Source organism: Bubalus kerabau, chromosome 3 (genome assembly GCF_029407905.1).
Source record: "Bubalus kerabau isolate K-KA32 ecotype Philippines breed swamp buffalo chromosome 3, PCC_UOA_SB_1v2, whole genome shotgun sequence".
Classification (NCBI taxonomy): domain Eukaryota; kingdom Metazoa; phylum Chordata; class Mammalia; order Artiodactyla; family Bovidae; genus Bubalus; species Bubalus kerabau.
The window spans coordinates 89,670,219-89,686,797 of record NC_073626.1 but is presented as its reverse complement, the minus strand read 5'-3'; the positions used below and the strand labels follow the sequence as shown (position 1 = coordinate 89,686,797).

Here is a 16,579-nt window from a genome sequence, read left to right as displayed (position 1 = left end):
AGGAAGAGGGAACCACAGCTAGAAAGCCATGCCCCCAAAAGTGGGAAGCTTCCTGAGGCACAGACGCAAGGGAGTGATGTGATCAAACCTATCTTATTAGAAAGGTTTCTGAATCATGCTTAGTCAGATTCAGAGAAGCTGGGAACTCCCTAATTAAGGAGCATTAAAACACTCCTGGGACAAAGATATGGCATCAGAAATGTTATGTAAGAAACATGTATCATAAACATCATGAGCTTTCCTTTTGGTTTACAATTATTAAAATCTAAATGATGAACATTTAAGACTATTTAAGAATGTTCATAGAATTTGTCATCTGTGAAGTATTTTCAAAAGAACTAACAATGTAAGGTAACTAAGTGCTTTCTAAATCTGTGTTTTACTTGCTATTATTAAAATATCAATTATTATTAAATATGAAATATGAATATTTGATATTAAATATAATTATTAAATTATTAAAATATTATTCTTTAAAATGCTGATTCAATCTGAAAGTTTACCAATGAGGAAAAAAATTATTAAAAGCGCTAAATCAGAATCCAGAAATTGAGCTCCCAACCCACTCTATGATAGGTAGATAAGGTAGACTAAATATAGGTAGGTATTTCCTATGATTTTAATGCATTTGTTTTCAATAGCAAAAGGTCAGTCAATTAGCTCTTTTCATTGGAATGACCTCCAGGGCTAATGTTATTTATCTTTCTTTTCAAATGGTCAACGTCTTCTGCATACAGTTTTACTAAAAAAATAAAAAAACAAAAATGAGAAGCAATTCCAACCTGGCAGCAATGGCCACAAAAATATCTAATCACCAAAAAAGGGTCCCTGTGTTCTAATCATGATACATTCATAGTAAACAGAACATACAGTACTTGTAGTAAGGGGAGTGGTTCTTGAATAAGGGCAATATTGCGCCTTTAAATCAGGGACAACCGTAACTCTGTTTTATGACATGCAATGCTATGTCTGAAAAAACAATTACTCTGTAAATTATGGGTGGTCAGACATAAAAACGCGGCCAATAGGCCTCTTTATATCCCAAGGCGTGGAAAGGGTTCAATGGCTTCTCTAACAAGTAGAAAACTAGATCCCACATTGGCCATGAGAGGGATAAATGGCTACTAATGTTCACTTGAGTAGAAAAGTAGGGCTCAGAGGTCCCACGTGGTGTAAAGCGCTCAGTCATCATCTGAAAGAAATTAACAAAAACCTCCCTGTGCGTGTGGAATGGTTCCTAAAATGCAAGAAAGGGACTTGGCAGGAAGACCAGACATCTGTTTTCTCTTGTACTGAATAGGTTCACCAACCAGCAGATAGCTGCTTACAGGCATGTGAATGCAAACTGCTTGAAGCATGGTAGACCTCTGTGTGGAAGGGCGATTAAATTCCTGCTCCTTTGACTGCCTATTTACTGAAAAAAATTGCAAGCATACCACTAGGCAAATAACATGGAATGATGTGCTGACCCCCAGCAGGTCGGAAGAGGTACTGCTGAAAGGCCCACAGGAATCACTCTATTAACCAATGTTGATTTGAGTTTCTTATCTTTTTAGCTCGTTGTCTGGGGTTTCTTTCTTCTTTTCATAGATTCTGAGTCTTTTATTTGGAAAAAACGCACACATTTGAAACAAATGCCCAGTGTAACATAAATGGGAATGACCTTGAGCCTTTTGGAAAACCTTCTGGTAAATTTCATCAGGGTACTCAATGGACTGAGCTCAATAAATATAATTTTTAAATGGTCCATTCTTATTGCTCCGTATCTGCCCAAGCTGGGAAGTTTTTCTCATGCTTAATTGGCTTCTTTGGTCAACAACAAAACAAACATTTAATATCTACCATATGCCCAGTACCAAGCAAGGCACTGAAATTAAAACACGAGTAAGAAACAATCACTGTTGTCCAAGGCTCTCCATTTGTAGTTTTATAATTCAGTTTTGAATATTTGTGGAGTCCTTTTTCAACTCAGGTAGCCAAAATGTCAAACAATATTATATGCCCCCTCACCTACTAGAATGTCCCTGAATTTTTTTGATTATGCAAAAGGGCAAGCCTTTAATATGTGGCAATGTGAATTTTCAAAAACTTTATAGTATCCAGATTAATTAAAGGAAGTGGATAGTGACAGGTCTCTTATCACCCAAACATAGGAGCCAATTTTAAACTTTTACAAATTGTTTCCACAAAAAGGTACAAGTCAGATAATCCTGTATCCAGATGGCATAAAGGGGCCAAGTTAACTCCCCATACTCACATCCATGGTTCTATGGCATGGAACAATGGACCCTCTACCATTTAAAATACCTTTTGTAACTTTAATGATATAATAAAAAAGAAATCAGGTCCAGGAAACTCAGTCATTCTATAGAGACCTGCAGAGATTCACGATGTGCAGGGTGTTGGCACACTGGCAGTGCCTCTGAAGCCCTGCACTGCTCATTCCCCGCAGATGATGGAGGAAGGGGTCATTTTTCCTAGCCAATTTACAGTCCCAAGCTGCCTAAGGAGGTCTTTGAACAGTGCTCATTATCAGTCCACAGGAAAGCTGGCATTCAAAGCGCACTGTTGACACGAGACATACAGTGCCAATCTATACCCACTCTGGTTCTGACTAAATGCATTGTAAAGACTTCTTCAAACAGCATATAGTTAATACACTATGCTACTCAGGATCACTGGTACTGAAAAGATGCCTAGGTTTGTGCTCATGAGGCCTCTCTAAATAAGGCCTCTGCATTAGCCCTAATAGATTGTTAAAATAGGCCTCTTTCTAACTTTGTTTCAGCAGAAGTCACCAAAAAAAAAAAAAAAAAAACCCAAAAAACGGGTGTCAGGCACACCCACATGCCACAGTGAGAAACCAGACCTCCTAAACAGAGTCTGCATAGGAACTGGCTGAAGCCTGGTTTTGGATGCTCAGCTGACCACCCACCTCCTGTCTGCCCGGGAGAGGCTGAGGAGGCTGGGAATGAACACGCAGGTGGAGAGAACCACTGATGTGTTCTATGACGTGCTCCATGCTCCCACCAACTGGGCTTCTTCCTGCACCCTCCCTCCTCCGCCCACCACCAGCCAAGCAAGAAGGGCTTCAAGAGACCCCTCATGAGGCCTGGTCTGTGTCCTCTGGAGCTTGGTGGATACAATGGATCAATGTCTGGCTTAAGCCTGAGGAATCTAAAAGGCAAAAGGCTGACTGAAGGGGCCTATAAGTGTGATTGGGAGGTTACTAGTTTCCCACAGACAGCTGGCAGCCAGATCAATGTGGGCCACACAAGATGGAGCTGGCGCAGGATTGTGTTAGATCCACCCAGGAAGGCTGTCCTGAAGGACAAGAAGGTCCAAGAAGAAAAGGACTGAAGGCTGGCCCTTAGATTCTCAGGAGCTGAGGACACGTCTTCTCTAGGGTGAAGGAACCACAGGGGAGAGAGCAGAGCATTCTACTAGGGAAAGCATCAGTTTTCTGTCTGCCCAGAGAAATCAACACCACATCACATAATTGTCAGGTCAAGAAGCTTTCCCATCCTTCACCACTGTTCCAACCTGGGACGGGTAAGAAACCACAGCTAGCTATGGAAGAGTGGGAAAAACACACATTTGGAAAATAGGAAAGAACGAACCATGTTCCCATCCCAGGACAAGCTTACTAGTTAGAGCAGACCAGAGCTGGGGGGAAGGCAGAAGTTTTAGTATTATACGGCACACAAAATTTTGCCAAATAAACAGGACTGGACATCTCAATTATGGGCATCACACACTTAGCGTTTAAATGTGTGGTTGAAAAATCAGACATTCAGCATCAAAATGTTAACCATGTGTTACACATCTGTGTGTTTATAGACACATAATAATAGATGGTTGTACTGGGATGTATTAATAATATTTCACATTTTTTTCAAGTAAGAAAAAAAGCATTAATGCATTATCATTAATCACAGCCTCCAATTTCCTAAAATGTCACTAAATACATGTCTACAAATCTGTGTGTGTGTATGGGTGTGTTTGGAAACATGTAAAAGATTGTTTTTGGGATGTAAACTTACAAAATATCACCTCTTGATCACCAAATTATCAATGTGTGGTTTTTAGCAGACAACTGCTTTGTAAGCTGTGATTTCTCTTGGCACCAGCAACATCCAAGACGCACATCCCTTTTGCTGACTCTCAGAACTGAGTTTTCAAAACCTTTACACAATTCTGAGACTTTATTAACCATATTTGGAATATAACTTGAGACTTCCCCCTTAAACCTCTTATTTAAAATACTGTATTGAGGTTGGTGTAAGTACATAAAAGAATGGCTGAAAATGTATTTAAAGACAATTATATTCCCTGAAGTTTGTACATGAAAAAAATCAAAGGGCATTCTAAAGAAAAAAATTAACCAAAAAGGCCTGAAATGAAAGAAGCAACTGAAGGGACTTTTCAAAATAATGAGAGTTGCCAGAAAAGTCATGGGATCTGCCCTAGATTTTATCCACGAGAGGAAGAAACAGGAGCTTCACAGAGTAGAGGAAATGGACAGAACAGAGGGAAAAATACAGTTCTTTTCTGATCGTGCCTTCAAAGTCCTGCTTAGAAAACATATGGTTACCTACGGTTTACAGATACATATTAAACATTCTGTAAACCATCAACAACACAAGTATTGCATATTACAGTTAAACATACTAAAGCCTCATAATCACCATCTTTCAACAATACCACAAGAAGGTGCTCTATATTATGGACAAATAATTGAAAAATCAGGGTGCCCTTACTCTAGAGAAGATGTGTTCTTAGTATTTACAGTTTATTTTAGCTTCTTACTCTGGACTTTATCTTACCCCAAAGGTCTAAAAATATTAAAAGTCAAGGATAACTTTAGAAAGGTGATGAAAGTGTTAGTCACTCAGCTGTGTCTGACTCTTTGTGACCCCATGGACTGTAGCCCACCAGGCTCCTCTGCCCATGGGATTTCCCAGCCAAGAATATTGGAGTGAGTAGCCATTCCCTTCTCCAGGGAATCTACCTGACCCGGCGATTGAACCTGGGTCTCCCACATTGCCGGCAGATTTTTTACCATCTGAGCCACCAGGGAAGCCCCTTTCATCAATTTCAGGGAAGCCCCGAAATCTTTATTCATGTTGATTCTTTTAGTTAAGGGAAATCGCTATTCTGGTAGCTGCATATTTGTCCTTCAACAGCTTTAAGGGCTTAGCAGGTAACTTATTTCACCCAGGGTTCTTTAACTTTCATAAATCTCCTTCCCTTATGGAAATGTGAGTGCTCCTCAGGGAAAGATCACAAGCTACTCTTCAGAAGTAGTAGAGGACAGCACAAAATTACTTTGTACTTCAAGAAACTGGATAATATAAAAGTATTGATCTTTTGAAAAGAGTAAGTACACTAGGTATGATAAAACCCAAGTTTACATTCAGGCAATAAAACCTGGAGCACAAACACCACTTCTATGGTAAGAGTTCATTGAAACTGTAGAATTACTAATTTCATTAATAATCAATGTCTAAAAATGTCTCTTTTATACAGAGGAAATATTATCTGTAGCTGACACTGCATTACAACGACTAGTATATCTGTACAAGCCTACATATGTGATAAAGTATATTATTCTTTCAGAACATGACATTCAGAAGTACTTCTAAAATGTATTAATTCCTTAAACATTGAAAATTTAAAATTATTTTAAAAAATAAAGTACAGAGCTTTAGTCCACAAGTACCCAATTACCTGAAAAAATCTGATGCTATTTCTCCATTTACTTACGGGGTTACATAATCTGCTATGTAAAATTTTATACAGTTGTAAACTTCTTTTTCACACATAAAATTATGAGGAATTGTCTTTGGCAAAATAGCTGCTACTGAGGATATGAAGGCAAGGGGCAAATGTCCCCAGGTAACTGTGACTCGCTGGGATGGAAGGAGAACTTGCATGGTGACAGGAAAAGCCATGTGCCCAGATTCAGAACCAAAGCCAGAGACCGGAGGAATAAGTACCAGCCCTCAACTCACCTTTGCCATTTGAGCTTGAACCCCACTTGCCTTCAGGGCAGACACAGCCTTCTGAGCTGCTGCAGGACTGTCAAAGTCAACAAAACCATAACCTGAAATGCAAAACACAATTAGTATTTAAGCTGTTATTTTATGATTATGTAAAGAGGGAAAGGATGACTCCCTTTGGTCTCTGAGGCAGGCAACAAAAATCAAAGCCCTGACGTTCTGACAGTCCCAAGCTTTATAGCTGTACTACAACGTCCTCCCCAGGCTGTCCGTCCCGCCTATCTGGGCTCGGTAAGTTTCCCTTCAAAGTTTAAAAAAAAGAAAAAAAGAGAAACCAGCTTATTTCCTTTTCCATATCTTTTTCTCAAGTGTCTGTACTTGCTGGGGTGAGGCAGGGGATTGGGGAGGAAGACATCCAAGTTATCAATCAAGATTAAAAAAAAAGGGGCCTGGGGAATCAACTTCAGGAAAAAATAGCATTTTTAATAATTTGGTAAGAAAGATGGAGCTATCCTACAGAGCTTACAAATATTTGTTTATTCTGTAAATTGCATTTTTGAAATAAATTCTGTACAACCAGTGGATACTCCAAATATAAAATAATGTACATATTAGAACTTGTTTAAAAATATTACTTATTTATCTAAAATACAGCTCACGATCTCTTCAAAATAAAGGGCAGTGGGGAAATGGCTCCAGAAACCCAAAATAGCTGTTTTCACGTTCCTGGCCTTAAGTCTAAAAACAAAACATAATAAAACAAACAAACAAACAACATCCTAAGAGAGGCCCTGGTTCAAAGCTTATTTATCCATAGCTTTTCAAACATTTTAAACAAGCTGGTCAGCTATTTTCCTTGGCTATAACAAATCAAAAGCAGGAAATTAGAGGAAAGAGGGGTCAGGTTGAGGGTAGGGCTGCTACAAAATCATATGGATGATACCTAGTGAAAACTAACAGCAACCAGTAAAAGAGGAAAACAATACAAAGAGCAGGCATTACAGAGCACATGAGCAACAGTTCCATGAACCTCACCAATCCCATAAGCATCACTGTATTAAATCAGGCAATCACTAATGTGCCACTATGATAAGTCTTAAATTATTAAGAAAAGGTTCAACTGTATTTAAAAGCACATCAGTGAAATGATCAGGGTTCCAGGCAAAAATATCAACAGAGATCTACTTGGGACTCAAACCTATTATCAAATGAATGTTAAATGAGTAAGAATATTTTGAAAAAGGAAAGTCTTGCCTGGAAGTTACACAAAAGAGGGGCCAGGCCTATCATTTATTTATAGATATTATAGAGCTACAGTAATTTAGACAGGAAGGAACTACGGTCAAAATATTCACATCAACATGACAAAACAGAAACTTCAGAAGTAGTTCAAAGAGTGTGCAGTATTAGCAACAAAAATATTGGCCTGATAAAAAATTAGTGAACTAGACTATAAATTACAGAAATAGGTATTTTAGAGAGACGAGTGTCAAAGCTAAAACAAATAGCAGCTTCTTTCTATTACTTGGAACTGTGATGGAATAAGGCTTAATTTGATTTTGACAGTGAGTAGAGAAATAACCAGGTTGGAAAGGAAAAGAGGAGGCTGACCCAGGTGAAAACAGAGAATGCTCCTCAACAGCCAGGTTAGAAATTAGGTTAAGTATACTTCATATTTTTTTTAGAAATCTGTTATTAACGCTAATATGCAACCCACTATGAAGATGCATGTGGGCACACACATACTCACTCTCTCACGCTCATACATATTTTATTACCAAGCAGAACTTAAGCAGGTCATAAACAAACACCCAACTACATTGAAGTGATATAATTTCTGATGGATGTTTAAGAGTCCTTCTTTAATTTTATTGTTGTCAATAAATTACAGTAAGATGAAGATCCCAAGTTTGATGTTAATGTAGCTGAAGTTTCTACTCAAGTACTGTTAGTATTATTTTATCTGTTATTTCCTTATTAGGAAAAATCCATAATGGCTGCATCTTAGCTAATTGTTTACATTCTTTTCTGGCCTTGCCCAATGCCACTACATAGCTGTTTCATAAATATTTGCTTAAAACAAATATAACATGCTTATGCATGCAACCGTGCACTCTTTCCCTTTCCCTGTTATAATACTTTCAAGTAAATATAAGAGTATATAAATGGGTCTCACGGATTCTCTGGGGTTTCATTATTTAAACATGTATACAGATATTTTTGAAGGTGGGAGTCACTAAATAACACAGCATCCTCTCACTGGAACCCCAGGAGGATTCTTCCAGATGTTGGGACCAGGCATAGTTACGGCATTTCTGCTTCTTGGGTTTTCTTCTACACTGAGATTACTGAATCATGGGAGTAGGTACATTATTTTTGGTTTGGCAACCAGGTAACACAGGGCCATTTCTGTAGTAATAGGAAGCTTCCTGCTCTTGCCCCTGTTTTTCCTTTGGTCTGATCTGTCCTCACCCATTTTGTGTGCGTTTGTGTTTTCTGGTCTTATATGCAACTCTGTAAACACTGAGCACAATCAATCCTTTGTAAGTTTTTCCTGGTCCTGAACTGGCATGTACACTAGAGCTGAAAAGCATTTAAACACCTTTTGTTGGCTAAAAACTGGCAAAAGTTGAAATGTAGGACAGCAACTGAATAATAAATTTTTAAATTTAATAACTACAGCAACATGTTATTCAGAGCAATGTTTCCTTCAGCTTAATTTTGTCTTCTGGAGAAAGGCCCCCAAATACGTTTTGTGACCAAAAAATGTACTATGACCTCTAAGGTCTCTAATTTTCAGGTATGAAATTCTTTGATCGGTTCAATCTCTAAAAATTAGTATACAATACAAGCACTTTTCATTTATGCTAATATTCTTAAGCATTACCTATATTCATCCACCCACCCCACCTTCCCAAGTTATTTATAACATGGCTACTAACATGTTACCAGTCTTTATAGTGAGCTATGCTGTTTTTTTTTTTTTTTTCTCACTCGTCCCGAAATTACTTTTTTTCAGGAGCTCTTTCATTGCCCCTTCCAGAATTTTATAAATCCATTCCTGCTTACTCTCTCTCCTCACCCACTCATCCACACCCCAGATATCTATCATTTTTCCTTTCTGAGAGGCCTGTGTGACACACAAAAGCCTTATAAGGTTTCTATCACCGCCCCCACATACTAGCCAGTCTCTCCTACGACTCAATTTAGGAGAAATTCTCTAGGAGACATGTATCGAAAACTAGTTCTGATTTATACTTATTTAGAAGCCCCACAAATCTCCCCACTAATCTTTGGACTCTTGTCAAATATCATGGGTTTATATTATTATAAGATATTAAGTTTAGTATTTTTTTCCCCCACCAACAGCATTTCTAGATTACGCTAAGCATCTGTGGACTTTCGGTTTCTTGGCAATAGGGTCGTGTTGGAGAAGAGTGTAAAACAGCAGTGTCCAAGGCAGAGGTGTGATAGAGAATTCACTCAGGGAGGCCGCTGGGTCCTCTCTCTCACTTAACTAGGGCAGCTCTGCTTTTTAACACACTGACCTATGTGAAGACTTCTTTTTTGAGGGAGAGGGAATTGGGTGGGGTCAGGAGGAAGAAAGGTAGGTAAGGCTGTAAAACTATTGTCTACTGTGATTTCTCTCTTGGTTTGAAACAAATGCTGAGATCAGCTTCCTGGTTTATACCTGCATGAGTCCATCTCTTGGTGATAAAACCAACAAGTTTTTCCCTGGGTCCCTGCTCATCCAAATCATTTTAAAATATGTGAAACAAGACTAACCCGGTAACTGGGTAAACATTTCAGTCTACAATTAGACTCTCTCTAGTTTAATTCACTTAAAATATTAATTGAGTATCACTCTACATAAAGCACCGCTCTTATTCAGTGTCCTACGGCAAAACTGCCTGAATGTGCCATGCTGATTAAACATGGGCTCAGATATTTGCCACAATAGCTCCTTTAAATTCAGGAGCTTTGAAGAAGAGACAGGAGTACAATGAATCACTTCAAGTCTAGATTAAAGGAAACGGCTGGCTTCTAAGGCGAGGCCCTACCGTACCATAGGCTTCACTGACATTCTTTGCCTTGTTCAGATTGTGCTAAGTCACAACCGTCACCCCTACTTGGAAAACTGGGGTCTAATTAATGAGGAGATTTGCCTTCTCTGCCTATTCCTGTCAACCTTATTTCAATTCATGGGGTCAGTTGTTAGACTCAAAGTCAGCTGACTCCATTCTTCCCTTTTCCTAGAAATCACATGCCTATTGTTAAGATGCTGGATCATTAAAAGTCAGAGCCACAGAGCATCAGTGCTGCCTACTATAGACGCCTCCTCTTCCAGCTCATGGAGCTGGATGAGCTCATCCTAATTACACGGAAAACTGAAGGTCAGTGCATCAAATTAATGCAGCAGCATATTTCAAAGGGGCGTATGACCTCCCCTCCCTATTACAATTTGGTCAGTGAAAATGGTTCTCCCCTCCCTGCTGCCAATATTGTCAACAGGCATTCAGCAGAGAACAATTGGGAGTATTGAAACATGTAATTAAGTACTGCTTAAAACTACTCTATTCTAATTAATAGAGCCAATTTGCACAATATGTAATCTTTTCAGTTCTTTAGTACAGTCCAATGGTCTTTGGTAAGCAGCTCTAATCTCCTCAGGCTCAGGAAAGAAAAGCTATTTTCTAACTCTACTCCCCCTTTAAAAGCAGGGGATAAATGCCAGCCAGTATTTTGCATGTTAACTCTACTGGCGTCAAATCTGGGATTCTGGCAAGCGGCTAGCTGCTGTTGGGTTTCCAGCCAAAACTCAACCAGGGACCAACATAAGCAATATGCTGACACTGTGCAAGACGGAAACTGGTTGACATGTAAGATTTGCGTTTTAATAAATGGAGGTAGTTTTGAAATCAAGGATCAGGTTTAAAATTCCACTTTTTTTTTCTGAAGCTCTGATTTAGTAAATCATCAGAGAAGGAAACATACCTTTGCATTTGTTTGTTGTCTTATCCAAAATTGCCTTTGTGGAAACAATCTTCCCATATCTAAAAAAAGAAAAAAAAAGAGGTTATAATTGAGGAACCTTTATTAATATCTAAGTCCAGAGAACACACACACTTATCAAACCTCTGCAAACTTTAAAGTATAAAATGTTCTTTACTAGGGGACAGGAAATAAGAATTCGAAACTCAAGCTAAACTAAAAAGGAGGAATGGCTAGACCCCTCATTTGGCTCTTTGGATTATAGTTTGATACTTAGCTTGGAGAAATCAGGCACTTACCTGGTGATCTTGGGACCAAAGAAATGGAATGTGAGCTTTAGGAAAAATAGTTTCTCTACAAAAAGCAGTTTCTTCTAGTAACACTGTGTGTGTGTGTGTATGCGTGTGTTGTGTGTGAGTCGCTCAGTCATGCCCGACTCTTTGCAACCCCATGGACTGCAGCCCACCAGGCTCCTCTATTCATGAGATTTTCCAGGCAAGGATACTGGAGTGGGTTGCCATTTCCTTCTCCAGGGGATCTCCCCAACCCAGGGATCAAACTCGGGTCCCCTACACTGCAGGCAGATTCTTTACCGACTGAGCTACAAGGGAAGCCCATAGTAACACTATGTCTGTGGTCAAATGCAAAGCCAAAAGCAAGGCTACAGAATTGTTAAGGGAAAGGACTACGATGCATAAAGCCTTTATGAACTAACTAAGGCAAGAAAGCTCCCTGAATCACTCTATTCATTTTGCTTTTGCAGGTGATTCTGTGTGGCTCTAGATCATCACAGAAGGGTGTGTTGGAATATGTATCTTTAACACGCTTGATGGGATATTTAAGCATTTTAAATGTGATATTTAAGCATTTTAAATGTAATATTTAAAACAGGTCTTTTTATCTAAGATTTTGATGACTGTTTATAAATATACTTTTAAGACCTCTTTTAATGCCATAATAATAGTTACACAGTGTACTCACTAATGTACATGTGGGCATGTGTGTGCAAGAAATAGGCAATAAAAAACAAAAAACAATGAACCAGGAACCAAGCATTAATTTATGAGAGTTTGTATGAAAAATGTGTTCAAATTCCTTCATGTACAACAGAAGTTGGGGAAAGAAGGAAAACAATTCAGAATGTTAAAACTGAGTGCAATGCTATGGAAAACAAAGGGGGGACTTCCTTGATGGCCAGTGGCTAAGACTCTGAGCTCCCAAAGCAGGAGGCACAGGTTCAAACCCTGGCCAGGGAACTAGATCCTGCATGTCTCAACTAAGACCTGGTACAAAAAAATAAATAATTAAAAAAAAAAAAGGAGGGGGGCAAGAGAGTTTAAATATATGTACTACCCTATATCCTTTCACAGTGACCAGACTACAATGCAAAGCACTGCTATCTATGTTAGTCTTCAAAAAACAGAGAAAAACCTTTGAAAAATAATTCTTAAAAATTATTGGGTCTATGGGAAAGGCATCTAACATACTTCAGCTATCTGAGACTATTTCCACATTTATACATGCCAAATCCCCAAATTTTAATTTTCTATATATTTACTTTAAAAATTCCACATTTTCTCTAATATTTTCTTGTGATTGCTACTGAGGACTAAAAAGACTTAAAAGTTTTAGGAAACGGAAGTATCTGTGCAGTACTTTAAAACATTTTCAATGTTGCAGGTTTCTATTTTATGCATTTGAACAAGCTGAAAGATACTTATCTAGAAGAAACAAATAGTCTGGGCCACCACTCTTCCTCAGTTAACTTCACTCTGTGTAATCATGTAATCAAATGATTACTAACTGAGCATAAAAGTAAAGATAACTTAAGGTTTAAATGACAATTACATCCAAGAGGCATAAGGCTGCATAAACACCTTCAATTCCCTGTAAAGACTTTTGAGTATTTGCAACAACCTTAACAGAAGGTCACTAAGCTTACAACAAAAAAATTTGCAAACCAGAAAAAGTAAGTGATTTAAAGACCACCTTTTGGCAAGTTACCTAAGGTAACCTAAGTTACCTAAGTTATTGACACGCTTGATATTTATCAGAACTCTCTCCTTTGTACAAGTTTTAGCTGAAAATGCTTTTAGACTGCATCCCTACCTCAGCCCTTTCCAAAAGCAGTGAAGAAAACTTGTATGACTTCAATGTAGGATAAAGGTATTGGGAGTTACAGAGATTAAGGGACTTTGCTTGAGGTCACAGAGTACAGGGTCTTTGTAAACCAAATAGAAGGAAATTTAGAGAAGGTCAGGGGCTGGCCTTCTATTTTTCTGGTTCTGCTCTCCACATTAATAATGAGGACGAAGACGTGGAGAGGAAGGAGTGGGAAACAGGGAAAGAGAAGAGGCTCCTGGTAGCACTGAATCCAGAGACTCCATCCGTGCCATACTTTCCTCTGGTTTGGGTTCTCTTTGATCTTTGCTACATCTGACATTACTCCTCACTTTGACACCTTAGCTTCTAGGACCCTCATTCTGGGGATCCCATCTCACCTTTCTGCTCTCTCTTTCAGGGTTTTTTGTTTTTTTGGTTTTTTTCTTCTTCCTCATTCAGCTCCCTCCTCTCTCTCTCCTTAAACAAGTTCTTTGATCACATTTAATAATTAGTCCTCCACCTTCTCTTTCCTAGGAAATATATCCAATGCCATGGATTTAATAAATGAATCTTCTCTGATGAAGCCAACTTCTCCTTCCTGGGTTTTTATTTTAATCTGACCAAAGGTTTAGTTTTTGTCTTCTTCTCTTTAAACATCTTAGTATCTTACTAAAATATAAAATACCTAAATATCTAGTTAAATGTTACCTCATGTCCTCTATTTTCTAAGTCGTATCTCCCAAGAACCCTAGACAAATCTTTCCTTGTCTCCTCTTCATGTATCTTTTCATTCTGTAGCACCATTAGATTCCCAATGTTCCATCAAGTTTGTGGTCTCTGAAGTGAAGTGAAGTGAAGTTGCTCAGTTGTGTCTGACTCTTTGCGACCCCATGGACTGTAGCTTACACGGCTCCTCTGTCCATGGAACTTTCCAGGCAAGAGTACTGGAGTGGGTTGCCATTTCCTTTTCCAGGGTATCTTCCCGACCCAGGGATCGAACCCAGGTCTCTCGCATTGCAGACAGACACTTTACCATCTGAGCCACCAGGGAAGCTGGTGATGTCCCTGAGACATCATCAACTCGGCCATTCCTGAGTCCAGCTAGTCATTAACTCTTTTAACATGTGTCTAATATTCAGATCAGATCAGATCAGATCAGTTGCAAACATTCCTTTGAACATGGTTCTCTCTGGGACTTCCCTGGTGGTCCAGTGGTTAAGACTCTTGTGTTCCCAATGCAGGGGGCATGGGTTCAATCCCTGGTGGGGAACTAAGATCCCACATGCTGCACAGCATAGCAAATAAAAAAAACAGCGGGGGAGAGGTGAGAGTTGAATATGGTTCTCTCATCTCTCTATTGCCCCCTCCTACCAATCTTTGAATTTAAAGAAGCTGTTGTAACACTAGATTTTCCATGAAACCATCCCTAATCTCCTCAACCATTCAGTGGGTGATTTTATAAGAAACCAGAAAGGGAATTACATTTCCTTAGTTTCTACTAAAGTTCTAGGCATTTTCTGTGTATGATCTTATTTAACTTCACAACAATCGTAAGAGGTAGCTGCTCTTATTCTCACTTTTGCAAATGGAAAACAAAAGCTCACAGAAATTCTGGGTCTAAGATCTTGCCTAACACATCAAAACAGAAAAATAGTTACATTTAAGTTCTTTTTTTTTTTTTAATTTTATTTTAAACTTTACATAATTGTATTAGTTTTGCCAAATATCAAAATGAATCCGCCACAGGTATACATGTGTTCCCCATCCTGCATCCTCCTCCCTCCTCCCTCCCCATTCCATCCCTCTGGGTCGTCCCAGTGCACCAGCCCCAAGCATCTAGTATCGTGCATCGACCTGGACTGGCATCTCGTTTCATACATGATATTTTACATGTTTCAATGCCATTCTCCCAAATCTTCCCACCCTCTCCCTCTCCCACAGAGTCCATAAGACTGTTCTATACATCAGTGTCTCTTTTGCTGTCTCGTACACAGGGTTATTGTTACCATCTTTCTAAATTCCATATATATGCGTTAGTATACTGTATTGGTGTTTTTCTTTCTGGCTTACTTCACTCTGTATAATAGTCTCCAGTTTCATCCACCTCATTAGAACTGATTCAAATGTATTCTTTTTAATGGCTGAGTAATACTCCATTGTGTATATGTACCACTGCTTTCTTATCCATTCATCTGCTGATGGACATCTAGGTTGCTTCCATGTCCTGGCTATTATAAACAGTGCTGCGATGAACATTGGGGTACACGTGTCTCTTTCTCTTCTGGTTTCCTCAGTGTGTATGCCCAGCAGTGGGATTGCTGGATCATAAGGCAGTTCTATTTGCAGTTTTTTAAGGAATCTCCACACTGTTCTCCATAGTGGCTGTACTAGTTTGCATTCCCACCAACAGTGTAAGAGGGTTCCCTTTTCTCCACACCCTCTCCAGCATTTATTACTTGTAGACTTTTGGATCGCAGCCATTCTGACTGGTGTGAAATGGTACCTCATAGTGGTTTTGATTTGCATTTCTCTGATAATGAGTGATGTTGAGCATCTTTTCATGTGTTTGTTAGCCATCTGTATGTCTTCTTTGGAGAAATGTCTATTTAGTTCTTTGGCCCATTTTTTGATTGGGTCATTTATTTTTCTGGAGTTGAGCTGTAGGAGTTGCTTGTGTATTCTTGAGATTAGTTGTTTGTCAGTTGCTTCATTTGCTATTATCTTCTCCCATTCTGAAGGCTGTCTTTTCACCTTGCTAATAGTTTCCTGTGATGTGCAGAAGCTTTTAAGGTTAATTAGGTCCCATTTGTTTATTTTTGCTTTTATTTCCAATATTCTGGGAGGTGGGTCATAGAAGATCCTGCTGTGATATATGTCAGAGAGTGTTTTGCCTATGTTCTCCTCTAGGAGTTTTATAGTTTCTGGTCTTACGTTGAGATCTTTAATCCATTTTGAGTTTATTTTTGTGTATGGTATTAGAAAGTGTTCTAGTTTCATTCTTTTACTGCAGTTTCTCTATGAAATGAGAAAAGCTCCAAGGCTTCGGCTGCGATCCCCTCTCTACGCAGGTGTGAGCCCCTCCCCCAGGAGACCATTGCAGTCGGCCAGCCCCTGCTCCTCGGTAACCATGTGTGATCGGCTGAGATCAAGAATGCCGATATGTCAAAGGAGATGCAACAGGACTTGGTGGAGTGTGCTACTCAGGCATTGCAGAGATATAATATAGAGAAGGACATTGCGGCCCATGTCAAGAAGGAGTTTGACAAGAAGTACAACCCCACCTGGCACTGCATCGTGGGGAGGAACTTCGGTAGTTATGTGACACGTGAAACCAAACACTTCATCTACTTCTACTTGGGCCCAGTGGCCATTCTCCTGTTCAAATCCAGTTAAAAGCGTGGACTGTGCCACACACCCAGTGATCTATCCAAAAACAAGGACTGCAGCCTAAATTCCAAATACCAGGGACTGAAGCCTTCAGC

At 39.2% G+C, this 16,579-nt stretch overlaps 1 protein-coding gene across 10 annotated transcripts in view; it reads right to left on the bottom strand.

Moving 5' to 3' along the window:
• RBMS1 (RNA binding motif single stranded interacting protein 1) overlaps positions 1 to 16,579 on the bottom strand; it is a 219,220-nt gene that overhangs the window by 30,533 nt on the left and 172,108 nt on the right. For all 10 annotated transcript variants that reach the window (XM_055572430.1, XM_055572433.1, XM_055572438.1 and 7 more), the window contains exons 3-4: positions 10,998 to 11,056; positions 6,015 to 6,106 (exon numbers count right to left, since the gene is read on the bottom strand). In XM_055572430.1, the coding sequence (XP_055428405.1) occupies positions 6,015 to 6,106; positions 10,998 to 11,056 (151 nt within the window). The remainder of the gene's footprint in view (positions 1 to 6,014; positions 6,107 to 10,997; positions 11,057 to 16,579) is intronic.